We start from the raw sequence: 22,523 nt of genomic DNA, 5'->3' as shown, positions 1-22,523 counted from the left end.
GTCTCCTACATGCATTTCAAGTATTGGAAGGTTAAGAAACTTTTAAAGTTCTCCTTGACTGCTTAGGAATTAGTGAGAGGGGAAGCAGCCTTTGGAGATCTCCTTGCAAGAATTGCCAAGGGTTTCTTCTCCGGATATCTTTGCTGGGAGAGTCTGTAACCATAGGGCATTTTGACTGACATGGGTCTCAGACAAGTCTCATGCTGTCCTCTCCTCATGGTGAGGAAAGGTGAATAAACCCCAGCAAAAGAAATCAGTTGTCTCTGATTTCAGATAAGGTGTGAGAAGGGGATTCCAGATAGAAACAGAGAACCTTTTGAATTTCTACGTTTTTCTTGGCTTTTTCCCAAATTGCTGCAGTTTAAGGTCCTCTTTTCCAAGCTGCTCCTTAAGAGTGGGCTGATTAACGGAGTTAGATGGCAGACTCACACAGAAGAAACCGGGGCTGATGCTGTCCCCTCGCTCTGAGCCAGGTTGACGCTGTGTCGCGGTACTTCGATGGGCTGGTGCAGTATGGGGAGGGCTACGACCACCGCATCCAGTTCATCGGCGACGTTGACAGCGGGGACATCAGCATCACCATCGGTGCCGTGACCATGGAGGACAACGGGACCTACGTCTGCAGCGTCCGCCTCCGGGACGACCCCCCCCGCCAGTCCGCGCTCCAGGATCTCTTCGTCCTCGGTGAGGTGACACAGGCAGTGCCACAGCTCTGGCAGACACACCTGCCCTTCCTCTAATGTCCACATTGGTTTAAACAACAGATTTTCTAATAGAAAAAAAAAAAAAAAAAAAAAAAAAAATTGTCATCCCCAATTCCACCTTTGGCGTTTTCCTACTCCTATGGAAGGACGCTGGGATGCGTAGAACATGTAACTCCCTCAGACAGCTGGCTGTAGAAAACAGCCTTTAGAGCTGTACAGCTCACTTTCCTAATAACCCAGGCATCATTACAGGGCTTTCCTCATCCCCCCTGTGGCCTGTCATACTCCAGTTATCAACGGATGGGTCACCTAACACTATCAGGCATATCCCAAAAAGCATCTTGCAACTCCTTCTTGGCTTTCCAGTGCCAAAAAGGGAGAAACAAATCAGATCCAAACTCACTTTTAGTTCCCTTAAGAAGGTGGCAGGTGCAAGACCAGCCTCTGCTCGCAAGAATAAAACCCACAGATGCCAATGGGCTGAAAGAAGAAACTGCTTCTGATTAATACAATTCCTCTTTTCTTCCTTCAGTTGCACCATCGAAGCCCGAGTGCAAGATTCTGGGGACACCAGAATATGGACAGACAATCAACCTGACCTGTGCTTCTCACGAGGGCTCCCCAACACCCAGATACACCTGGAAAAGCTTCAATGTGCAAAATGAGCCTCGTTTGCTACCATACACAGAAGGTATGGGAAATCCAAAGACATAAAGGCATTGAGGTCTCTGCAATTGAGGGCTGGAAAGATTTTAAAATGCAAATACAAAAACACTCTTAAGGCTTATTCTAGGATGTTCTCTGAACAGGAGTTTGAAAAGTTGTACTTTTTGATACAAGACATGCTCAGGAGTAACTTAACAGGGGGAAAGGACTCTTGCCTGAAGTAAGAATGGTCAGAAAGACTTAAACTTCATCTCTCCCCTAGTGAGAAAGCTGCATGGCTCTGGAAGCAGCCAGAAAGAATTATTTCTCAATTGCTGGGAGTAAGGCATAACATGAGGAACAACATCAAGTTTTCTAACTGTCTTTACATCCCAGCTTGCTTGACAACAAGCAGATCTGCTTCTAACTGAAGGAAACAAAAGCTGGCTCTGGAAGCTTTCTTCCAGAGATGACCCCTCACCTAGAGAAAGGGGGTATGAGAAAGTTACACCACTGCTACTTTGAGCACGAAAAAGGCTTCTGGCTCTTTAGGACCGACACACAGGCCCTAATATTTTATTTGTTTTCATTTTAACTTAGAATCTAGAAGGAAAAAGGAGCTGAATTTCCAGAACAGGACCTTGACAGAACTATTTATACAGAAATGAGGGTTTAATACTCTTTTAAGTGTACCAGTGACAGAGAACTCAGATTTATTTCATTAAACAACTTTTTTTTTTTTCCTGGCCTGTCCAGCTTCAGGAAGACTAAGTGTCTGTACCTACCCTTTCTGGTTTAAGGGAAGTAAACTAAAGATGATGAGACTTCACAGGATATTCCACACTGCAGCTAATTCTTGCATGAAATATGTATCACCAGGGGCAGGAACTTTATTCATTTCACTGGCCACTAAGCGGTGCCAGCGCATCACGCACAGCCCTGAGCACAGTGGGATTTGTCACAGCAGCAGCTTCTGCTGTCACCCTGTTCTTCCTGGGACAGGAATCTCTGCTGGCCCATTCCCACCTCATTTCTGCTTTCATCGGAGCACCCATGGCCAAGGCCTGTGCCGACTGTCCTCAGGTGCCCCAGGCTGGCTGGGTGCCCTGTTGTCACTACAGGTAATTGCCTTCTGTGCTAAGCAAGTCCCACTGCTGCAAAGCATGCAGAACCCCCTCAGGAGACACTTCAGAGCTCACAGTACCTGACCCACATTTTTCCCCATTTCACTCAATCACTTTTGCTTTATCAGAAGCATTTAAATTCCACTTCTAGACTGAGATTTTGAGAGCTACAAACATCACACAACCCCCACCAAAAAAAAAAAAAAAACAAAAAAACCCAAAAAAAAAACCCCAAAAAAAACCCACACACAAAAACAAAAAAAAAAAAAAAAAGGGGGAGACAACTAAATACAAGGAGTATGTAGAAACTGAAAGAAAATAAAAACTAAAAATCAAGCAAGCATATGGCCTGTCATTTCTCAGTTTGCATGCTCTTCTACTATCTGGCACTAGGTGCCAGCAAATCCTAAATATAAAAAAGTGAGATCCCCGGGAAACAGGAAAGTCATTAGAAAGTATTCAGTCTTTTACTTTCAGAGCAGGGATCTGGACCTCTCTCACAAGCAAAAAGCATGGACTACACATACCCATATCAGCTGGAGATGTAACAAACAGACTGACTGCCTGAGCAGACAGAGCTGAGCTCCAGCCTGTGGTTCTGAGCTGTGTGAGGCTGGACAGAAAGCATCAGCATCACAGCTGTCAATAGAGTTCTTCTTTGTTTATTTACACAGCCTGTGTGGCTTCTCCCAGAGTAGAAAACTTTTCTCCCCACTGCTAAATAACTGATATCTGAACTCCTAAGAGGTTCAGGACTGTAGAGCTTTCTCTTGTTGAACAAGTTAATTCATCAAGATGGCCACTTCTCAGAGCCAGGTCCTGATTTGGGCATCTGACATTTCTCAAAATCCAACGCCAAAAAAAAAAAAAAAAGCTTTCCCTAAGCACTGACACTTCTCTACCCTCCACCTACAATTTTCTTTCTAAAAGGAATGTTCAAATACCACATGTTCTCTGTAATCAAAACAGCACACTTCTGTTTTTCCTCCCACAAATCACTCTAAAACCTCAGGATGAGCATGGCAGCTCCCAAGCAAGACAGAGCAATCCATCAGCTTTAATAACCTCTCATCACTCCAGCCACCCTGGGCTGGAACTGGAGGGCTGCTGTTGCCACTTCCTTGCTTTAATTCTTATCTTTTTTGGCCTGATTTGTGTTTCACAACAGGGCAACAAATAACTCTGAAGAACATCTCAGCAGACACCTCTGGCTTTTACATCTGCACTGCAACAAATGTTGTGGGAACGGAGTTTTGCAACATGACAGTCAGCATTGTGCCACGTAAGAGATGGGGCTGCCCTGGGGAAGAGAAGTACCAGAGAGAACATCTTAGCTCAGAGTCAAAGCATTAAAGGAGGGGAATGTTATCATCTGGTTTCTGCACACCTCTAAGAGAGACTCTCTCCAGTGGTTTACGTGCTGGTAGGGCACTCACTAACTCATTGGGTTAGTCCAAAATTTACACAAGAGCTCTGTAGAGTCAGACAGCACTGAATTTGCAATGTCTGAAACGAAACTTTATAGACAAAGAGCAGGTGCTCAGATCCAGAGGCTCCTCCCTGTCAGTAGCTAACTGCTCCTGTACTACCCAGTAGAGAATTATTTCCAGTTGCTGTAGTCGAACAAATGTGGTTTCCACATTTGTTTGGTGGGGGGGGGGGGGTTTGAAGAGCAGTGATTGTGCTGATCCCCTTAGACATCGTTCCCCCTGCTAACTCCTCCCTTCCCACGCAGCATCCATGAACATAGCTCTGTATGCTGGCATCATTGGGGGAGTTGTTGCTGCCATTGTGGTGATTGGGATCATTGCCTATTGCTGCTGCTGCCGGGAAAGCAAGGACACTGACTATGAGATGACGTGAGTACCTCTCCCTGCAGCAGTGAACAGAACAGATGAAGGGCTCTCCTTTTCTCTCCAGCATCAACAGATGGAGTGGAAAGCTAGGGAGAAAAAAAATCTAGGAAAGCATGCGCTGCTTTCTCCTTTCAGTGTCCACCCCAGTGGTTCCCATCTCTCCTCATGGGAGATGCCCAGGAGTCCCAGACACCTTTGAGTCTCTGGGTAGAACCAAATTATTCAAACCTTGGATGTGAATTAGCACACACGCTATGAAAAAACACCAAGTAGCTCCCACCCTTCTTGCATCACCAGCAAGACTGAAGTAATGGATTTCAGCTGGGTGCAGTTCTAGATCAGCTTAGAGCCGTTTAAAAGTATCCTAATACAAAATCTCTTCAGCGAGGTTGCTGGCTGGTTTTGATTAACATCTCTACTCCTGAACAATGTTTTAGGGTGCAAGAAGACAGAAATGAACCCTCCAGGCAGATGCCAACACGGCATGAAAGCATAGAGGAGGATGTGGAAAATGAATGAATGAAGAAACCACTGCCATCTCCAGGATCTGCTGAGGCACAGACATAACTGTAGAAAAGAAATCAATCCCTCTTTCTTACTGCAAGAAGTTGAATTATAAAATGAAAGCCAAAGGCTCTGCCTTCAAGTTCTGAGAGAGAACATTCTTGCTTCCCTGGAAAGAAGTGCTTGATGTACAGTGAGCACTAACACACACTCTCATAACAGAAAAATACATGTGGAGCACTGCTGCACCCAGTCATCCAAAAATAAGCAGTCTTCCAGACTTCCAACTTTCTGAAAAAAGAAACCAGTCAGGTCTATTTGGAGAACAGAGGAACAGAGCTGCTGATGTATCCCCAGATCCACAAAAGGTTTGAAAGTCACCAACTGCATTTCATCAAGGAAGGGTGGTCTTGCTTACAGAGTCATGCAAATGTCACAGCTTTCACCATTGTCCAACAGAGAAACAGTTTTTATGGAGGTTGAAGCAAGATGACTTTTAAAGACATTTTATTAAATGTGGTTTTTGTATGTATTATACATGCACATATAAATAAATATATGGAAAAAAAACCATCGATGACCAGTGAGTCTCCTATTTGGGACAACAGTGCATAATAATGTCACAGATAAGGTAAGAACTTAGATGGGCAGCTGATAAGAACTAGAAACACTCTAGTAGCCTATTTACTGTCAGACTCCTGAATTTCTGAGTTCTAGCTCCCAGAGCTCCTAATTTCATTACATTACTTTTTCCTGCTGACTGTTGCATGGGCAAGTCAGAAATAGTCCATTGCTCCTGCTGCTTCTGAAAAAATGACAACGTGAGAGCATGTACATGACAAGTACATCCTTCATTTTAAAAAAGGTGGGGGGGAGTGGAAGGAAAAAGGAAAAATAACTTTTTGTTCAAAACTGTAACAATTTAATCAGAAGCACTGCATTTTATGTGCAAGATGTGTGCAAACGTGGAGGGAAATGCTACCACTGGTATCTTTGGAAGAGAATGGACTGTCCATCCCCAAGGACTATCAATGGGTATTCAAGCTAATTAAAAGCTTTTTTTTTCTTTGTTTTTAAGATACTTCTGCAGTAAAATATTTATCCTTTCAAAACTCCTTACTGCATCTTCAACTTTGGGAGTTTCAGCAATGCCTCCCACATACACTTTACCCCCAAACAGTTACTGTAATATCTAAAATTTAACTTCAAAGAAAAACCATCCATCCTCCCACATATGACCAATATTTTCTAGATATCAAACTATGAAAACCACCCTACCAGAACTGTAATTCTGGCTTGCTTTCTGGCTGCCTTTGTTTTACATAATACTTAAAATACAATTACTCATTCGTAGTAATAACAACTGCAAAGACCAGCAACAGGAGTTTTTTACAAAGAACACACAAATCCAAATCTCTCTGGCAATGGATAACCTGAAATGCAGGACATTCTGAGGACCTATTCTCATGAGGCATAAGAAAACTTTGCAAAAATGGATGGCTAAAAAAAAACATTGCACAGAGAAGCTGAAGGCAGATTAAAAAAATTGGTGCATAGCTCAGAAGCAGAGCTGGTATGTATTCCAGTCTCATTGTAACAAGCAAGGATAGTGTGAATTATCTAATTACCATTGTAACACATTTCTACTGTGAAACAAAAGCTATTTCTTTTATAAATGTTACAGACATTAGTCAGCACAACCTCTTTCCTCCACCAGGAATAGAGAGGGACAACAGTGTGGATTCTCAAAGATCTTAACTGGAAAGTCCAGCAAAAGGACTTGAAAGTTATCAGCAGAATAATGCCAGAATACAGCCAGAAACTGGCAGCAGCCACTAAACAAACCATTGTAACACTCTGCTACCTGTCCCACACTCTTCACTTTTAGGATAGGTGAAGCTGAATTGCTGTTTGTCAGCTGAAGTCTGCAAGTAACACTTGCACAATGGTCATTTTAGGCATGAAGGAAAATACAGATCAGCAGTAAGCAACTACACTAAGTTGTCTAAAGAAACTAGCCACAAAATACAGAGGAGTTTACAAAAAGACCCCCAAACAGAATTTAATTCTCTGCAAGCAGATTCCATAAGAACTAGCAGAGGAAAAGCAAGTGTGTCCAACTTGACAACATTTAAAACAGAACTACTTCAAGTTCTGCAATGCTAAGCTCTCTTCTGCACTGAGAAATCAACTAAGCGATAGCACATGGCTGAGATAATTCATTGCTGTATCATCTTTTACCTTTTTTAAAATACCTTGGAAGTAGTGCATTTATTAGAATGCTTTATGTGTTTTTCCTCAACCAGTTTGTTCTACTCCGTCAGCCAGGAATACACATATTCTAACTCATGCCTTATTCCAGGGTTTTCCTGTGACTGAATTCATTTCTTGCCTGTCTTGTATGTCTTTTGAAAAAGGAATAACTCCAAGAGCTACCTCTAGTATAGCCACAACCTTATGCAAAATTAAACCAGCAATAATGAATTTGGAAGATAAATTAAGCTAGTGATACTTATCTAATTCCAAAGATTTAATGTATCTATACTGAACTTCAATAACCACTTCCCTCAAAATGCAGGAGGGAGGGAGAAAATGTATGACCAGGTAGAAAAGTAAATTCCTATTTTATTCTTTACACAGCAAACTACTATTTAGTTATGTTCAGCTTTATTCACAAACTTATCACAGAACTCAAACAGGCTGGTCAAGCACGATTTAGCATCGGCAAATCCATGCTGACTCTTTCCAGTCCCCCACTTCTACTTCACGTACCCAAGAACACATTCCAAGAGGGCTTAGTCCATGATTTTTCCAAGGAGTGCAGTGGAACTGAGCAGCCCAGGCTCTCCTAGAGCACCCTTCTGACAGATGGGTGCAGTATTTGCCTCCCATTGCTGTGGACTCCCTGTGCTCTGTGACCTTCCAAAGGTGAGCGAACGGCCTCGAAATGTGTCAGTCAGCCTCCTCAGCATCCTGGGATGCAGCACATCTGGCTCGAGGAACTGCACGGTCTGCAACTCCCACTGCTGCTGTTCTCCTGCCTGAACCCTTCCTGAGAACAGATCTGCTTTCCAAACAACATCCCTACAGCCCTGGCCAGTGTTTATGGATTCTTCCTTTGTAGCCCACACCTGCTTCTCCCTCCCTTACACTGCACCAGGATGCAGCCACAAGATCCCTGTGAAGACAAGAGAGTCTTCCCAATCAACCTCCCTGCATTCCTGCATTGCTCGTGTTTGGGAGACACTGTCCTTAATGAACTGCCAGCCTTAAAGCTCCTTTACCCCACAGAGCTGGCACCAGGGATTCTACCCCTCCCCATTTCCCACACAACCACCAAGAACTGCTCTCACTGCCTTCTCCACTCCTCTTAGGATCTTGGGAAGTATTTCCAGTATTACAGACACACAAAAGCTGGTGCTGCCAAAGCCCACTTCAAGATTCAGTACAGAGCACAATTCACAACTTGTCAGGAAGACAGGAGTTAATTATCTCACCATCCTTGTTGCTAGAGCAACTGCACTCCTTTTCTGTTTATTTGTACCAACTGTTCCAGGAAAGACACCGAGGCAATGTTCTGGCTGATGAGGTTCACAATACAATGATCAAACCTCCAAGATTAATTCTTGATGTGTTGGAGCTACTACTAAATTTATTGCAGCCCAATATAAGGGAATTTGTAACTTCTGCTGCGCTTCACCTGTTCACTAGGGATTGAAGGGAATTATTTGAAAATGGGAGAGAAGTTTAATGGGAACCTCTAAGACAGAACCATGGAAAAGTGAGGGAACAGAGATAGGACAGGGTTAGATTAATAGAAGTGTTTGCCAATTTCTTCATTTTACTAAATCATTGCAATAAAATTTACTGGCTGGCCACTCTGGGGTGTCAGTGAGGGATGATAATCCTGCAGAAGTCATCAAGAGGGCAGAAACTAGATAACAAACTTGTTTTTCTCCTGCTCCACCACAGTACATTTACTCTGCCAAAAGGAATGATGTTATTAAAGTCTTTGCAGTCAGCTGCAGCTACTTCTATCTATCAACCAGAAAATAAACCCAGTTTCACACATATACTTGAGTGACTTCACTTTTGGGCAAAGCTTGAAATCCTTGCTAGCAGAAAGGGTTAGAACTTTTTAATTCAACTAACAGGTCCAAAAGCACAGTCTCTCTCTGAAAATTATGCTGATTAAAAAAAAAAAAAAAACTTGTCAAAAAAGAAAAAACACAACTATTTTACAAGAAAATCAAACAGGGTTTCCTAGAATAGAGGTTTTCATTCACTCAAAACAAGTACTTATTCAGAAGAGTCTGACCTTCAGCACACCACCACTTGACTGTGACAGCTCAAGAGCCAGAATCCCTGAAATGGCAGCAAGTTTCCTAATAGGGAATGACTCAGCGTGGACCTCACTCTAGGCAGCTGGCACAGGACACACCCCACGGAACGAGAATCAGCTGTCGCTGTTTGATCCAGGATCACAGCACTGCCTCCTCCAAAGTGACACCTGGCAGATCCTCCACACAGAAGATCCCCCAAATTGCTGCCTTGCTTCTTTTAGGATTTGGATGAGTGACCTATTGCTAAGGACACAATAAAGATCCATCTTACCTTAGACACAGCAAACACTCTCTGTTAACATAACAGCTATAATGAAAGTTAGTGTACTCATTCTAATGGCACAAATCGTATGCTTTTCACTACAAAAAAACCCCTCTAGAGTTGTTGGTTATTACTGTAAGACAGTTACTGCCCCAGTTAACAGCCCACTCCCTACAGCACATAATTAGATCTTCTCCTTCTTATGTGCTATTTTAATTTACAGGTGGTAAGGTACAGATATGCCACGGAATCCTAATGGCATTTTTCCACTTCTGCTCACATTCTTTATCTCAGTCCTGATATGTAATACATTAAGCTTAGTAAAAAATGTTCTTAGGTTTATGTACTTAACACTGAATAAGTATTTTAACAATACTTTTTAATGAATTCTCTCCTACATAAGAACCAAAACAAACTTTTATTACAACAGTGAACTCTGAAAATACTTCAAAAACAATAGTTCTGTACATTATGAAATATCAATGCAGCAATGGCTGTCAGTTAAGGAACTTGGACAACTCTATACAAATGCAGAAAAGCCTTTAGCACTACTTGATAGACACTGTCAGTCTGTTACAACATTCCCAAGGTGCTTCACTGGTAAATGTCAGCATTAGAGCTTTAATGTCCCTTATTTGGTGAAAATCTGCAGGTAGGACAGCAGCCTCCAAGGAAGGAAATACAGAATCAATTGAGGAAATTCAGTGATAAAGGTGAACAGTTAGGTAAGAATAGAAATACTTCAGTGATCCTAAAACACTGGAAGAAAGGGTTCAACTGGTCTTACAGCAGCTGTAACAGGTTTCCAACTAAACCAGCACTTGGCCTTTTCTGACACACTGATCAGCATGTTCAAATAAACCTCTTATTTTTGCTGCATTTGGGGTTTTGCTTGCATTTTTTTTGTTGGATTTTTTCCTTATTCAAAGGAACGAACCACCTCATCTTGAGTTTCAGTACCTACAAGGAATGAAATCTTCACAGAGTTAGTTGCTATGGAAATAGTATTTCAAAACTGGACATCTGTTGGTACAAAATCTAGGAACAACTTAACAAAATAAGCTCTTATTTCTCAGAATCACTTGCTTAGGAGACACATGGACTAAGCACAAGGCTCAGACAAACAAGGTTTCGGGGATTAGTCCAAGCACTACCTCCATAAAAAGGAACATCTAAGTTCCCTAGAAAATACCGAGACAGTATCCCACTTTCTTATGTGCTTTCAAATAATTATGACTGGTATCTACCCAGCCTGGCTAAACTCTTGTGAAATGTATCAGTTTGAATTTGATACTCTTTCCAAAAAAAAAAAACAACACCAAAAAAAAAACCCCAAAAAAACCCAAACAAAACAAAACAAAAAAAAATAACACCCAAAACCCACCACTAACAAGCAACCCCGTAACACCTACACTTCTCTTCAGTCTCTAAGTTTGAGGGACATGCATTTCTTAAAAAGAAAACTGATGCAAATTAAAAAAAAAAAAAAATCTATGCTGTACTTGGCCCTGATGTATATAATACAGCCTGTCCCTCTAAGAACATAAACAGATAGATAAATTTGCCACAGTATTTCTTTCAAGACATTTTATATAAAATCTGCTTTTTTTGCCTTGAAAGACCACTCTATTTTTCATGGCTAAAACTGATATATTACAGCAAACTTTTGGGACTACTGACTTTTAATTAATTCCCCTAGGGCAGCCCTTCACACCTCTCTGCATCAGTTTTTGAAGCAAGACTGTTACACACTGAAATTCCATCTTCCACATGCAGGAGATGGGAAGGTTATTAAAAAAAGAAATAAAGCAAAAAGTTTAAGTTGTTTACACATTGGTCACTAAAGAATTCTTCTAATTCAATTATATTGATTAATCAATCTTCAATTTGCACTCTATTCATTAAGAAATACAACTAGTACAGCATGCAGTTTTAAAGATGCGACTGTCAGGTCCCTTCAAAGTAAGTCTTCCTGTGATAATGAACAAGATTCTTTAAATCCACTCAATAGTTTTATCATTCTAACAAGAACTTCAACTGTCAAGGTTTGCAGAGAAGATGAGAAACTGCAGTCTGGAGAAACTACTAGTTATCTTAGGGAAACAAAGAAAATTAGAATTTACAGCTGTCCTGGATGTGAAAGAGATTTTCAATTACTGAAAGACTTGGATAGATCAGATGCACTTCTCAGCAATCGAATAACTCCTCTTCCTTGTACAACACTTGCTCCACAAGGGGAGGTCTTCACACCACATGGAGCATCACCTATTAAATTAAATACAGTTTGCACATCAAATCAGCCTTTAAAGCTCACATGAATTAATGGAATTGTTCTTCATGCTGTGGAGCTGAACCTATTCAACACCTCTGATACAAGAGTCAGGCAGGTTGTGTCCTCCACAAGCACCAAGACCATAAGGTCATGATTTCCAGGTGGAACAGAGTTTAACCCGGCATGAATCTTATGCATAAGATATCAAGCTGCAAACTCAGAATTCTTATTTATTTTGCAAACCTGTTTCTGTTCCTCTGAAGGTTAGCCATGAAATGCCCAGATGAACTGAGCTCAGAGGCCTTCTAGTAAAAAAAACCCTTTCTGCAAAAAGCGACTTTAAAAGAGAAGACTTTTAACTGACTTGTGACAGAACATTTGCAACGAGGACCAGCTCAGTCTGTACATACAATGATTTAAGGGCTGGAGAGTATTTTAAAAATGGCCCTGCTTCAAAGCACCTGGGCATGGGAATGGCTCCATGTAACAGAAAAGCATAAGTCAGAGAGCAACATTTCTAAGAAAAACTGAATTTTGAGAGATGTTTTTGACCCTAAGATTCTGTCCAGTAAGAAAAGGTCAGCTCTTCCTGCTTGAGTCTTCAGAAATTCAGTGAAATGAAATCCACACACAATAATAAGCACAGCTCACACAGAGCTGTACACCACTTACAGGCAACATCTAAGCCCAGAAATTTGAAGAAGTAATAACTGGGTTAAGTTTAAAGAGCTCTTTCAGCTTAAAAAATGTGGACGTTTCAAACTCACAATTAGAAGAGACAAAGTATCGATCCTGTCTTGGAGAACCCGAAGGTTTGTCGCATCCAGAACTCTCAGCTTTCATTTTCTGTATGAAAAAAATACATATTCAAAGTAAGGTACATGTATCTGCTAACATGAAACATACACCACTATCCATCAAACCTATGAATCATGGTCAAAATCCTGCAAGTTCATCAGTCTGTCCAACACATGTCACAGAGGACAGCATCCAAAGACGAAACAGCTCATGTTAAATTGGCAACTGGAAATAAATCAGGGTATCAATTGAAAAAAATCTGACCTGGGTATGTCCAGAATCCAGTTTCACAATCCTGGTATTTGTGCTTTGATCACAATCAGAGTCTTGCAGAGGGAGGTGAGCTGCTGTTAGTGGGACTCCATAAACACTAGCAAAGGACTTACTGATGCAGTAACTAGACCAAGAAAAAAAGGAAAACAAGAAAGGTCTGACTAAGAGGGCTGGAATGCTGATGTGTGGAAGCACAGCATTTTATGTTCTTCAGCTGGCAAACAGAAGTAGCCAAAGCCTGAGATGCATGGAACAGATACCAGAGGGCAGAAGGACTTTATGCCAGCATCCCTGCATCCTTCCAAGACCACCAGTCTGCTGTGCAACTACATATGAAATAAAAACAAACTGCTTCCCCACATTATCAAATGCAGCACTTAGAAGTGTGAAAAGCAGTTTTTGGGGGGGGGGGGGGGGGGGCATAGCAGTCCATGATGAGGTTGTTGAATGAAAGACTATTTATTATTGTCTCTCTAAGTGCTACTACTTCTGCCAACAGAGATCATAAGTGGCATTTCCTTGTTTCCAAACGATTTACTTTTCCTTTCTCCCCAAAAAGATTACAGAATCTTATGTATATACATTATATGTCAGGCAGTATAGAAGTTTCCAAAGTAGAGATATGCCAGAGCATACTGAGAATACCTCTGAAGTCAAACACTGAAGTCTAATGTAATTAACACTTTTGTCACCATTGAAGTGCTAACAAAATAAAAGCCATCATTCTGGAGTCAACTCCTCAAGCAATACTCACCTCATTTTCTTACATGATGCCAGAGCACAACAGATGATATCATTCTCCTCATGCCACTTGCACCTATATGAAATGAAGCTCAGGCTTACTTCAGAAGCACCTACATTGTTAATCAACAAGAACAGTTGGTCTGGCCAGAACAGGAACAAATATTAAAAATGGTATCTTTTTGTTGCAGTGACCATGCAGTACCTTTAAAATTTCACAGAGCTCAATAGCTTTGCCCTAAGTAGTTTATGCAGAGCTTAAAGGTCTGCTTATCAGGCAATCTGCTTCATGCTGAGGTGGGGGGCAGGGAGAAAAGAGAACCCTAAGAGACAAATGGAATTTAAACCATTTGAACTATTTCAAGCTTCCCATTAATGTGAAATAGCTCCTCATAGCATAAACATCTTCACTTTCCTCTCCAAACGTGTCTTTTACAGTGCATTCTTCCATCCTCCTTAAGGTCCCCCTCTAGGGTGAAGACATTAATGGGAACAGAAAACTGCCTGACTATAAAAAAAGACAAAGTGACAACGATGAACTCAATGGATCTTAAAATCCATATTCCAAGCAGACTTCAAGGAATAATTTACAGTTTTTTTTTTTAATCTACTGAAATTTAAGACAGAATTATTGGTTCTTTTCTTAAATTAGTAGAAGAAGCACTAGGGTCTATTTCTAAATTAACTGCATACTCACCCAGTATGCTCCTGCAGCACTGCAAGCAATTATCACTTTTTGTATCAACACAGAAGAATCTGAAAGCAGGCACATTTACACAAAGAGCCACCCAACCCACCTGGTATTACTGGAGAAATCCCACAGGCAGACATCCAGTTTTCTGTACACCCAGATCTTGGATGGCTCCTTTTGGTATTTCTTCTGGTACAGTTTCATTATCAGGTCTTCTACTGCAAAAAGCTCCCAGTGGCTCTCAATGCCTGCAGTTCAGTGAAAATCCAGGCCAGGAGAACAGGAGTCACTGAATATCCTGCTCAGTTCATTTCTCAGTCAGTCCCTGTTCACTGCCCAGCCTCTTATCATAGCATCAAAGCACAAAGATATTCCACCAGTGGTTTTAATAAAACCTGGCTTCCTGGAAAGTGGTGGGAGAAAGGAAGAGGAAGGAGCATGCAAAGGAGTTCTAGCTATCAGAACCAGCTTTTATGAAAACTTTGAGACATGCTTTTCAGACAAATACAGCTGTCCATGATTACACGGCCCTTATTTCTGGGGGTAGGAGGGGAAAAGGATGGACAAAAATGATCCATTTTCTACCTGTTATGCTGGCCATTCGACCAAGACACCAGTTAATTCGGAATCTGTCATTAGACTGGAGGAAAAAAGATTTCTGTCATCTCAAAGGAGTACAGTACAGAATTCTGACACTTCCATGACTTCTGTCCAGGTCTGAAAAAGCCACCTCCAAACCAAAATTGTTTGTGGCACTGAATGCAACCTCCCTGATGACTATCTTGAAGAAGACCCAAATGCAAACTTCTTCAGAGCACTGTATTTATGGTTGGAGCCCAGTATCTTGTCCCTCCCTACTTTTTAAGGATTAAGATTAGGTTTGAATTGAATTGAAACATAATAGACTTGTTATGAAATTTAAACACCTCTGAATCCTAACATTTTGTTCTGTTGCCTGGAAAATGAAACTTGAGCAAAAATTTAAGACACGTGTTATTCTCATGGGGAAAAGAGTCACGAAAATGTAAAAATATCCTTTCAAAAAAGCAGGATTTATGACTATTATTTGAGCACATCCAATTTAAGTCAAATCTTAGGAGCCCTTAACCAAAGTCATAACAATGTCAGAGAACAAAAGACCCTGTTCATCAGTAGATTAGAGCCAGAAGTGCAGGCTGAAAATAAAAAGGCAGAAAATTAGGTCTCTGCTTTATAAAAAGGTTGGCTTCTAGAGGCCATTTCTTCCTGCGTGGAACTGGGACACTTTGGCAACAAGTGTCTTTCCCCACTTATATGCACACTGATTAGGTTTTAGAGTGAACTGTCTCCTTAGTCATCCAACAGGAGTGAAAGCAGAAGTGGAGATTTAGAGCTTTGACCTTGGCCATACCCTGCAGAAGAAGCGAGGCTGAGCACCTCTGGCTGGCTGGGCAAACTCAACAAGTTCCCGTAGGACAACTGAGTAACAAGAACGAGGAAGGTGAAATCCAGATATAGGGATCTTATGGGTTTCATCACCTAATGAAGGGGGGAAGGGGGACAGGGGAAAACAAGAACAACAAAACAACAACAAAAAACCACAAAATTGTGAGAAGTCCAGTTTCCTTAAGAGATACAGTTCCATCCTCCTTTTTATCCTTCTGTGTATATATATGCATGCACACAAACACACACATTCCTCTCCACAGACAGGGTCTGTGTTTAAGCTACCAAAACCTTGCTTCTGTCAGCAGCTCTGGGCTGTGAGCAAACACTCACACTCCTGCTCCTTTTAAAAGGCCATTATCCAAGTATTAGACATAGGAAAACACGGGCCAAGTTTGTTCCCTCTGTACACAAGGAGAGGAAGTGTCCTAATAGAAACAAACTGGAGTCTATAAACATTACTGAGCGTCACAAAGGAAACAGGCAGGCCAAGCCAGACAAAACAATGGTGTAGATATTTTAATTTTGTTAATATAGGCCAAGCTGCTAAACATAACTTTTAAATATAAAGTAGTATCTTTTGAGTTACCCTGTTGTTAATTAGCACTTTATGCTGAAGATACACACAAAGACTATCAAGACTTACAAAATATTTGGACAGAGGTGAGATAAGCTGAGTCTAAAACTGCACACCTTTGCACACCATTCTTTTTCTCCATTAATACTCACTGGCAGCCTGGCAGTGGTACCGAAAACCACGTGGTGGTACTTCTGCAAAAGAGAGGAGAAAGCACAATCATCATCTAACACCACCAAGGAGATCCTTAACTCTCCACTATACACCACAGCTTCACATACAGAAAGGAACAGCTTCATCTTCCCTTGTAAAAGTGCCACAACTATTTTTGGAAAAGTTATTTTCAGTTCTATGCATTTTAGAAAACAAAGTGCATTGTAGAGTGTGTTTAGGTCCAGCTAAGAGAAACATGCATTGACATGCACAAACAGGTGCAGGTCCTCCTGGAATTATCCTACCCTTTTTGGAGTTACATGAAGTTCTGACACTAGATCTCTTCAGAAACAAGTTCAGCACTGCTCTGATATTTTAAGAAGTCTGACCATTTATAATTTACAAATAAATTAACTTGGCTTAATACCAGAAGTCTAACCTGGGCAGCAGTGACCCCAGAAAGCCTCCCTCTCACCCCAGTACTTCTGACTTTCTTGGAACTCACCTGGATCTATGAAGTGGTGGAAATCAGCCACAATGCCATCTTGTAGGGAGTATCTGACACACCCAATCTCACAGGGAAGGAAGCGCTGCTCGCAGTGGGGCGGCAGCTTCCCGTAGCTGTAAATGTCCAAGAAGTAGAAGATGTCTGCAACCATATCTGAAAGAAAAAGAACAAAGACATCTTCAGACAAGCTACCAGAGGTTACAGAAGCCATGCTGGTCTCCTCTCATCCAGGGAAAGCTTTGGTGAACTTTCTCCTATGAAAAAGGGTGAAAATGGGTGAAGAAGGGCAACAACCAAGCAAAACACACAGATCTTCCTCTGTACCCAAGATGACAAGATAACAACACTTATGCAGAATTCAGGCACACTGGGCACCTTCCAGAGATCCTACTGTGTGTAGAGATGGGGCAAAAACCCCAACAAATACAAGCAACTAAGAAAAGCCAACCTCCAAAACCACATGATGTTAAGAGGCCTGCAATCCAACAGGAGACATTATTCTTTTTCAGGATAGGTCTCTTTGCCCTTTCAGAAAATAAGGTTAGGGAAAAACCAAATCAGTAGCTGCAAAACAGCCTCACAAGCTAAATTTGGCAGCTTACACCACTTAAACGAGTTGGTAGTAGTCCTGTGGGGCAAGAAGATGAGAAGTCTGCTAATTAAAAGGATTGCTTCTCCTCCACCAAATGAGCTCCCAAAGAAAGTGGCAAGAATACCCAACACAAATGTTAAGGAACAGATTTATCATTTACTAATTAAAAAGTATCCAACTATGACAAATATTTTACAATACACCTTAATCCTTCTCTTCACGACCGTCACAATGTCCTCAGTGAAGTTTAACAGAGCTATTTAATCCTTACTCTTAACTACTGCCCCTCATAAAAAAAGTCCTACTTGCTCTACTAGAGATGTGTAACTGTCTTTACACATAAATAATTTTGTATGCCAGGCTTTAGGACATTTAACACCAGTTGCCCTAAGCCTGAATGGTCATGCTCCCTTATGTGGGTCTTAAACTGTACGAGCTCAGGAGTCATAGGAAAGACACCTCTCCTACCTTATGGAAAAATGGATATAGCTCCAGGGAACCATACAGAACTTTAACTGAGAAATATTAAGAGCAGCATCATGAAATGTACCTCAATTATCCATTATCATTCAGCTAAAAGTTGAATTGTGCCAACTCAAGCCAGCCAGCATGATCAGCCCAATCAAATCTGCATCACAATGACAAGGGAGCATGACCCCTCACACACAGGGCACTAATAAGCATTTCACTTTTTATGGAGCTACTGTTTCTTGCTCCCCCATAACCATGACAACATGAAACCAGTTCAAGAGACTGAGGCAAAAAGCCTGGAGCTGAGACTTAACCACACAGCAGATACGGCTTATATGAACTGGCTTCCTAACTTACCTTGTAAGCACTACCTTTTATCATTTTTCAGAATAACATAATATTCATTGGGTAGAAGATTACAAATGTGTTCACTACCCAACCCTAATTAGAACAACCATTTGAAGACAGGGTAGAGGTCAGAAAGGTTTCATTTTCTAGCGTTCTTTCAATAAGGAAGCAAGTCAGGATGTTATAAAGGCATTGACAGAGTGCATATTCCCTCTTTTATTCTCCCAGTGAGACCAGACCCTTGTTATATTTAATACCTCTGTCATACAAATCTGGAACTTTGATATCTAGCAATTCTTAACCCTTTGAAATCAGCGCAAGTATTCTTGTATGCTGAACTTGGATTAGACCTTGTCAACTCATAAATGTAGGACTTGAAAAATTACCTTTTCCTTAAAAACTTCAAAATAACTGTTAAGAAACTGCTAGTGGCTATACTCCCACTGAGCTAAAAAACAGAGGATAGAATTCTTGGAGGTTGGAGGGGGGAACAGTATTTTCCCTAATGTCCCTCTACCTTTTACAGCAGTAGCCCAGTAGTGTAAAACATCTGGCACAGATGGCTTTTAGCAAAATGCAAACAGCCTTTGTACAGGTACCACTGAGAGAACATCCTCAAAGGGCAAGCTCTCATCTACCAGGATCAACTGCCTTAAAATCACCATACCCTGATCACTCTTCCAAGACAGAGCAGAGGCATCTGGCAAAGGAGTAGCACTGGGCATCTTTGTGGTCAGAGGAGCAGGAACTGGATCAGGCACATCAGTCTGGAAAAGATGAGAAAGGTAAAAAAAAAAAAACACAACAAAAGTCTTCTCGTCCCAAATAAAGTCCTTCACCTCCTTATATCAGAGGAAAATGCAATATCCACTAATAGCTGTGGTTAGGTGGAAAAGTTTAATGTATTAAAGTGCCTGTATACTTGCAGGCCAGGAAAGCAAGATTTCTTTTCAGTACCTTTGTCAACCCATTACTGCTTTAAAGAACTACAGCTAAATTTACAAAATGTAATACAAAAAAACCCCAAAAGGAGTATTTTCTTATTATTGAACCACTTGTCACAGGCAGGAACTCTTCAAACTGGAATTTAAAACTTTTCTCCATGAGTTTTATGAAAAAAGCACCTGGCACATGTGTTAGTTGTCTTTGACTGGGAAACAGGTTCATGATAAGCTGATAAAGCCTTAAGGAAGTCATTGGATTGCTCTGAAAATCCATTCATGAACAATAAGCTTTTAATAGGAAAAGAAACCTGGCAGCCTTACAGAATCTGATCACAAATTGGGAATAACATCCACATCCAAGTAACCCTGACTGCATAGAACCATCTCAGCCAAAGTTAACTGGTTATCAGTTTGAACTATTTAAAACAAAAATGAGGAATTACCCCCATCTAAGCAAGCTTTGGCCACCTCCAAAAGAGGAACGTGGGCTTTCACTACACAAAGTGACTGTGTGCTGGGCTGGGATTAATAAAATGAGACCACATAATCTCATATATCCATATGTGCCTCTTTCTACTGATACAGTAAGGATCATGATCTTTATTCTGGTGAAGCAATTATTCATTCCATCATTAGATTACAATCTTCTAAAATGCTACAACTTGTGGAAGGAAACACAGAAGCCTCCATTTGTGACTTACCTGCCATTTCACTTAGTTCTCTCTGACATGTAAAAACAGAGTTTCACTAATTACACATGCTCAGCCTGCTAAACCACACAAGGATGAGCACATTTTAAACAGCTTCTTCCCAGACACACAGGCCCCCAAAACCAGAAAACATTGCTAACACCTCCCTTCTAGTCTAGACTGACTAATTTAACTAATCCATTTTTACTAGTTACTCCAAACTACGACCATCCTGTCATTCCCTCTATCACCACATAAGTGTTTTGAAGTCCTGGAATTTATTCTCACCATTAATTCATTGTCCACAGTCACTATGTAGTAATAGAGCATTAAGAAGTAAATGCAGTATTATCCATTTACTCAGGCAGTAAATGTGACTTTCTTTCCTTGGACACACAAGTTTTTACACTACCAACAAAGACCAAAATGAAATAAAATGAGCTGACACCTCACATAATTCAAACTCTTGAGTAACTCTGCTTCAGAGAAGTGCTGGAGAGGAAAAGAGACAGAAACAAACAAAAGGGACAAGCACCTTTTCAAGGCAGTAAATAGCAGAAATTATCTGTTTTGTATTGTTTCAGACACAACCCCACACACTCAACCCAACTGCCGACTTCTATATTGCTCTCCACACCACCGTTACTACTCTCTCCCTTATCCAACCAACCTAAAAATAATGGCAGGGTGTAATTATTCCATTAGTGCGTAGGCCACAACATTTCATTGACCTGGTTCACTACACAGCTCCTCCAGAACAACAAATCAGCTGCCTCTAAGTTGTGCTTTCAGGCCATCAGACAAGAACTGCCTAAACCAATGACACCCACAAAGGAAAACCAACATGAACCTATAACAAGAAGTAACACCAATTTACAGTATATTTTTTTTAATTAAGTCAGGCTTTGCAAAATACTGTTAAACATAAAGCTAGGGTGTTAGAGAACTAAATTTTTCTTGGTAAATGAGCCGAAAGGAACAAGTTGCGATGGTTTGAAGAGTTATCAAGTATCTTCACCTTCAATTCAAACCAGAACAATTACCTGCATAACCCGTGTAATGGTATGCACTAGTACTGGAGCCATACCCTCCAGAGGCTGGAGGATGAGGAGAGCAGGTGGAACTTGCACAGCATCCTATGGAGCTGAGCACACAGAGCCCGATACCGTTTACTCCTCCTTCTTACTGAGGGCGTTCCATTGTCCATTTACCTCCTTTACTGTCTTCTGAGAGCGTTTCTTTATATTCCATTTACGAGCCTTCTCTGCATACACTGCCTTCTCTTCCTCTGTCAGGGACTTGAAGGAAAATTAGCTGTTATGAAAAGGTTCGTACCGCTTCCCTCTAGCAGTCCCACAAACCAACAAACTCCATGTGTAAGAAATCACTCCTGCACTTCCAAAGGACATTATCGATGGCTGCCAAGACTGACTCAAACACTCCCAGGCGCTTTTTTCCTAATAACGCCGTAAGCCTTGATCACAAACACCCAGCAAGGCGAAGGTGAAGTACCTCCGAGTGAGGGCAAGCCACAAACAAGAGACCTCCTGGAACTACTCCTGCCGGCCCGGGGATGCCACCACCCCGCCCACGGCACACGAACCAGAGCTGTCCCCGCGCTGAGGGGAGGACGGCCACATCTGAAATGGCGCCGAGCCCACCCTCCAGGAAAGGCCCCGCCGGCATTCCGCCCTCACCTCCCATGCCTGGGAGCAGTAGGGGACGGCGTCCGCCACGTGGGCCACGGGCAGCCCGCGCCGCTCCAGCTCGGGCAGCTGGTCGTGCACGAAACACGAAAAGGCGCTGCGGCAGCCGCCGCGCCGAGCCATGGCCTCGCCGAAGGGCGCTGCCCACGCGCGGCCTCATGAGGGGCGGGCGGGGCGGCGCCCGCGCCGTCCGGCGGTGAGGGCGGGCGGGCGGCCGCGGCAGCGCCTTGCGGCCCCGCTGGGCTTGGGCCGTGCTCCCGTGTTTGAGCTTTGCCTGCTCCTTACCAGCGGTGAAGGAGAGTTGCCAGTGGGGCAGATTGCGGCCGACAAGCCCTAAGGATCACAGAACCATAGAATGTTAAGGGATTGGAGTGGGCCTTAGAGATGATGTAGTTCTGCCAGACCAGGTTGCTCAGAGCTCCGTCCAGCCTGGCCTTGAACGCTTTCCAGGGATGGCCAACCTGTTCCCGTGCCTCACCATCCTCACAGCAGGGAATTCCTTTCCAATATCCAAGCTAGGTTTCCTGTCTTTCATGAAATAAAACAAGATACTGTATATTAGTAGAACCCGGTAAGTGGTTAGCACCACTTAGTCAAGGACATTCTGTAGCAAACAAGCGCTGTGGATGAAGTAAATCAAGGTGTTGATGTATATATTGCCAACTTGGCAAAAGGTTTAAAGCCCTTGCATCCTGTAGAATCCTAAAATCAGGATTTTAAAGGAAGAGACCTTTAAGATGAACCAGTCTAACTCAGCACTATCACCATAACCCCTAAACCACAAAACCACCTCATCCAGTGTCAGATCCAGATGCCTCTTAAACATACCTGGATACAGGTGAACTACCTTCATTGCAATACTAAGAATCACGCCTCCAGGTCAAAAAGATCCCTGAC

General features: G+C 42.0%; 2 protein-coding genes across 10 annotated transcripts in view; one reads left to right on the top strand and one right to left on the bottom strand.

Annotated features, from left to right (window-relative positions):
- Positions 1-5,892, top strand: part of GPA33 (glycoprotein A33) — a 51,613-nt gene extending 45,721 nt beyond the window's left edge. For all 5 annotated transcript variants that reach the window (XM_053934707.1, XM_053934705.1, XM_053934708.1 and 2 more), the window contains 5 exons: positions 474-684; positions 1,237-1,395; positions 3,642-3,755; positions 4,209-4,332; positions 4,767-5,892. In XM_053934707.1, coding sequence (XP_053790682.1) covers positions 474-684; positions 1,237-1,395; positions 3,642-3,755; positions 4,209-4,332; positions 4,767-4,848 — 690 coding nt within the window. In that variant the 3' untranslated portion in view covers positions 4,849-5,892. The remainder of the gene's footprint in view (positions 1-473; positions 685-1,236; positions 1,396-3,641; positions 3,756-4,208; positions 4,333-4,766) is intronic.
- Positions 601-22,039, bottom strand: MAEL (maelstrom spermatogenic transposon silencer). 5 transcript variants are annotated; one of them, XM_053934702.1, is made up of 13 exons: positions 21,912-22,039; positions 21,132-21,218; positions 18,955-19,054; positions 16,874-17,029; positions 16,368-16,409; positions 15,604-15,731; positions 14,799-14,853; positions 14,320-14,461; positions 13,536-13,598; positions 12,773-12,905; positions 12,478-12,556; positions 11,596-11,703; positions 9,836-10,398 (listed from the first exon to the last, which is right to left on the bottom strand). In XM_053934702.1, exons 3-13 carry the CDS (start codon positions 19,010-19,012, stop codon positions 10,358-10,360), a joined length of 1,005 nt encoding a protein of 334 aa, XP_053790677.1. In that variant the 5' UTR covers positions 19,013-19,054; positions 21,132-21,218; positions 21,912-22,039; the 3' UTR covers positions 9,836-10,357. The 5 variants fall into 5 exon arrangements, with proteins under 5 accessions (XP_053790675.1, XP_053790677.1, XP_053790674.1 ...); XM_053934699.1 differs by lacking the exon at positions 21,912-22,039 and adding an exon at positions 21,618-21,749 and having other exon boundaries at positions 11,562-11,703; XM_053934698.1 differs by lacking the exon at positions 21,912-22,039 and adding an exon at positions 21,618-21,749.
- Between the last annotated feature and the right edge of the window lie 484 nt (positions 22,040-22,523).

This window comes from Vidua chalybeata, chromosome 2 (genome assembly GCF_026979565.1).
Source record: "Vidua chalybeata isolate OUT-0048 chromosome 2, bVidCha1 merged haplotype, whole genome shotgun sequence".
Taxonomy (NCBI): domain Eukaryota; kingdom Metazoa; phylum Chordata; class Aves; order Passeriformes; family Viduidae; genus Vidua; species Vidua chalybeata.
The sequence above is the reverse complement of the archived record's forward strand: the minus strand, read 5'-3'. Positions and strand labels throughout refer to the sequence as shown.

Coding starts and splice junctions, on each gene's coding strand:
- MAEL (XM_053934698.1), bottom strand. CDS start 21,749: ATGGCTCGGCGCGGCGGCTGCCGCAGCGCCTTTTCGTGTTTCGTGCAC. Junction 17,030..18,954: donor GTCTTGGAAGAGTGATCAGG/GTATGGTGATTT, acceptor TTTTTCTTTCAG/ATATGGTTGCAGACATCTTC. Junction 16,410..16,873: donor CCACCACTTCATAGATCCAG/GTGAGTTCCAAG, acceptor TCTCTTTTGCAG/AAGTACCACCACGTGGTTTT.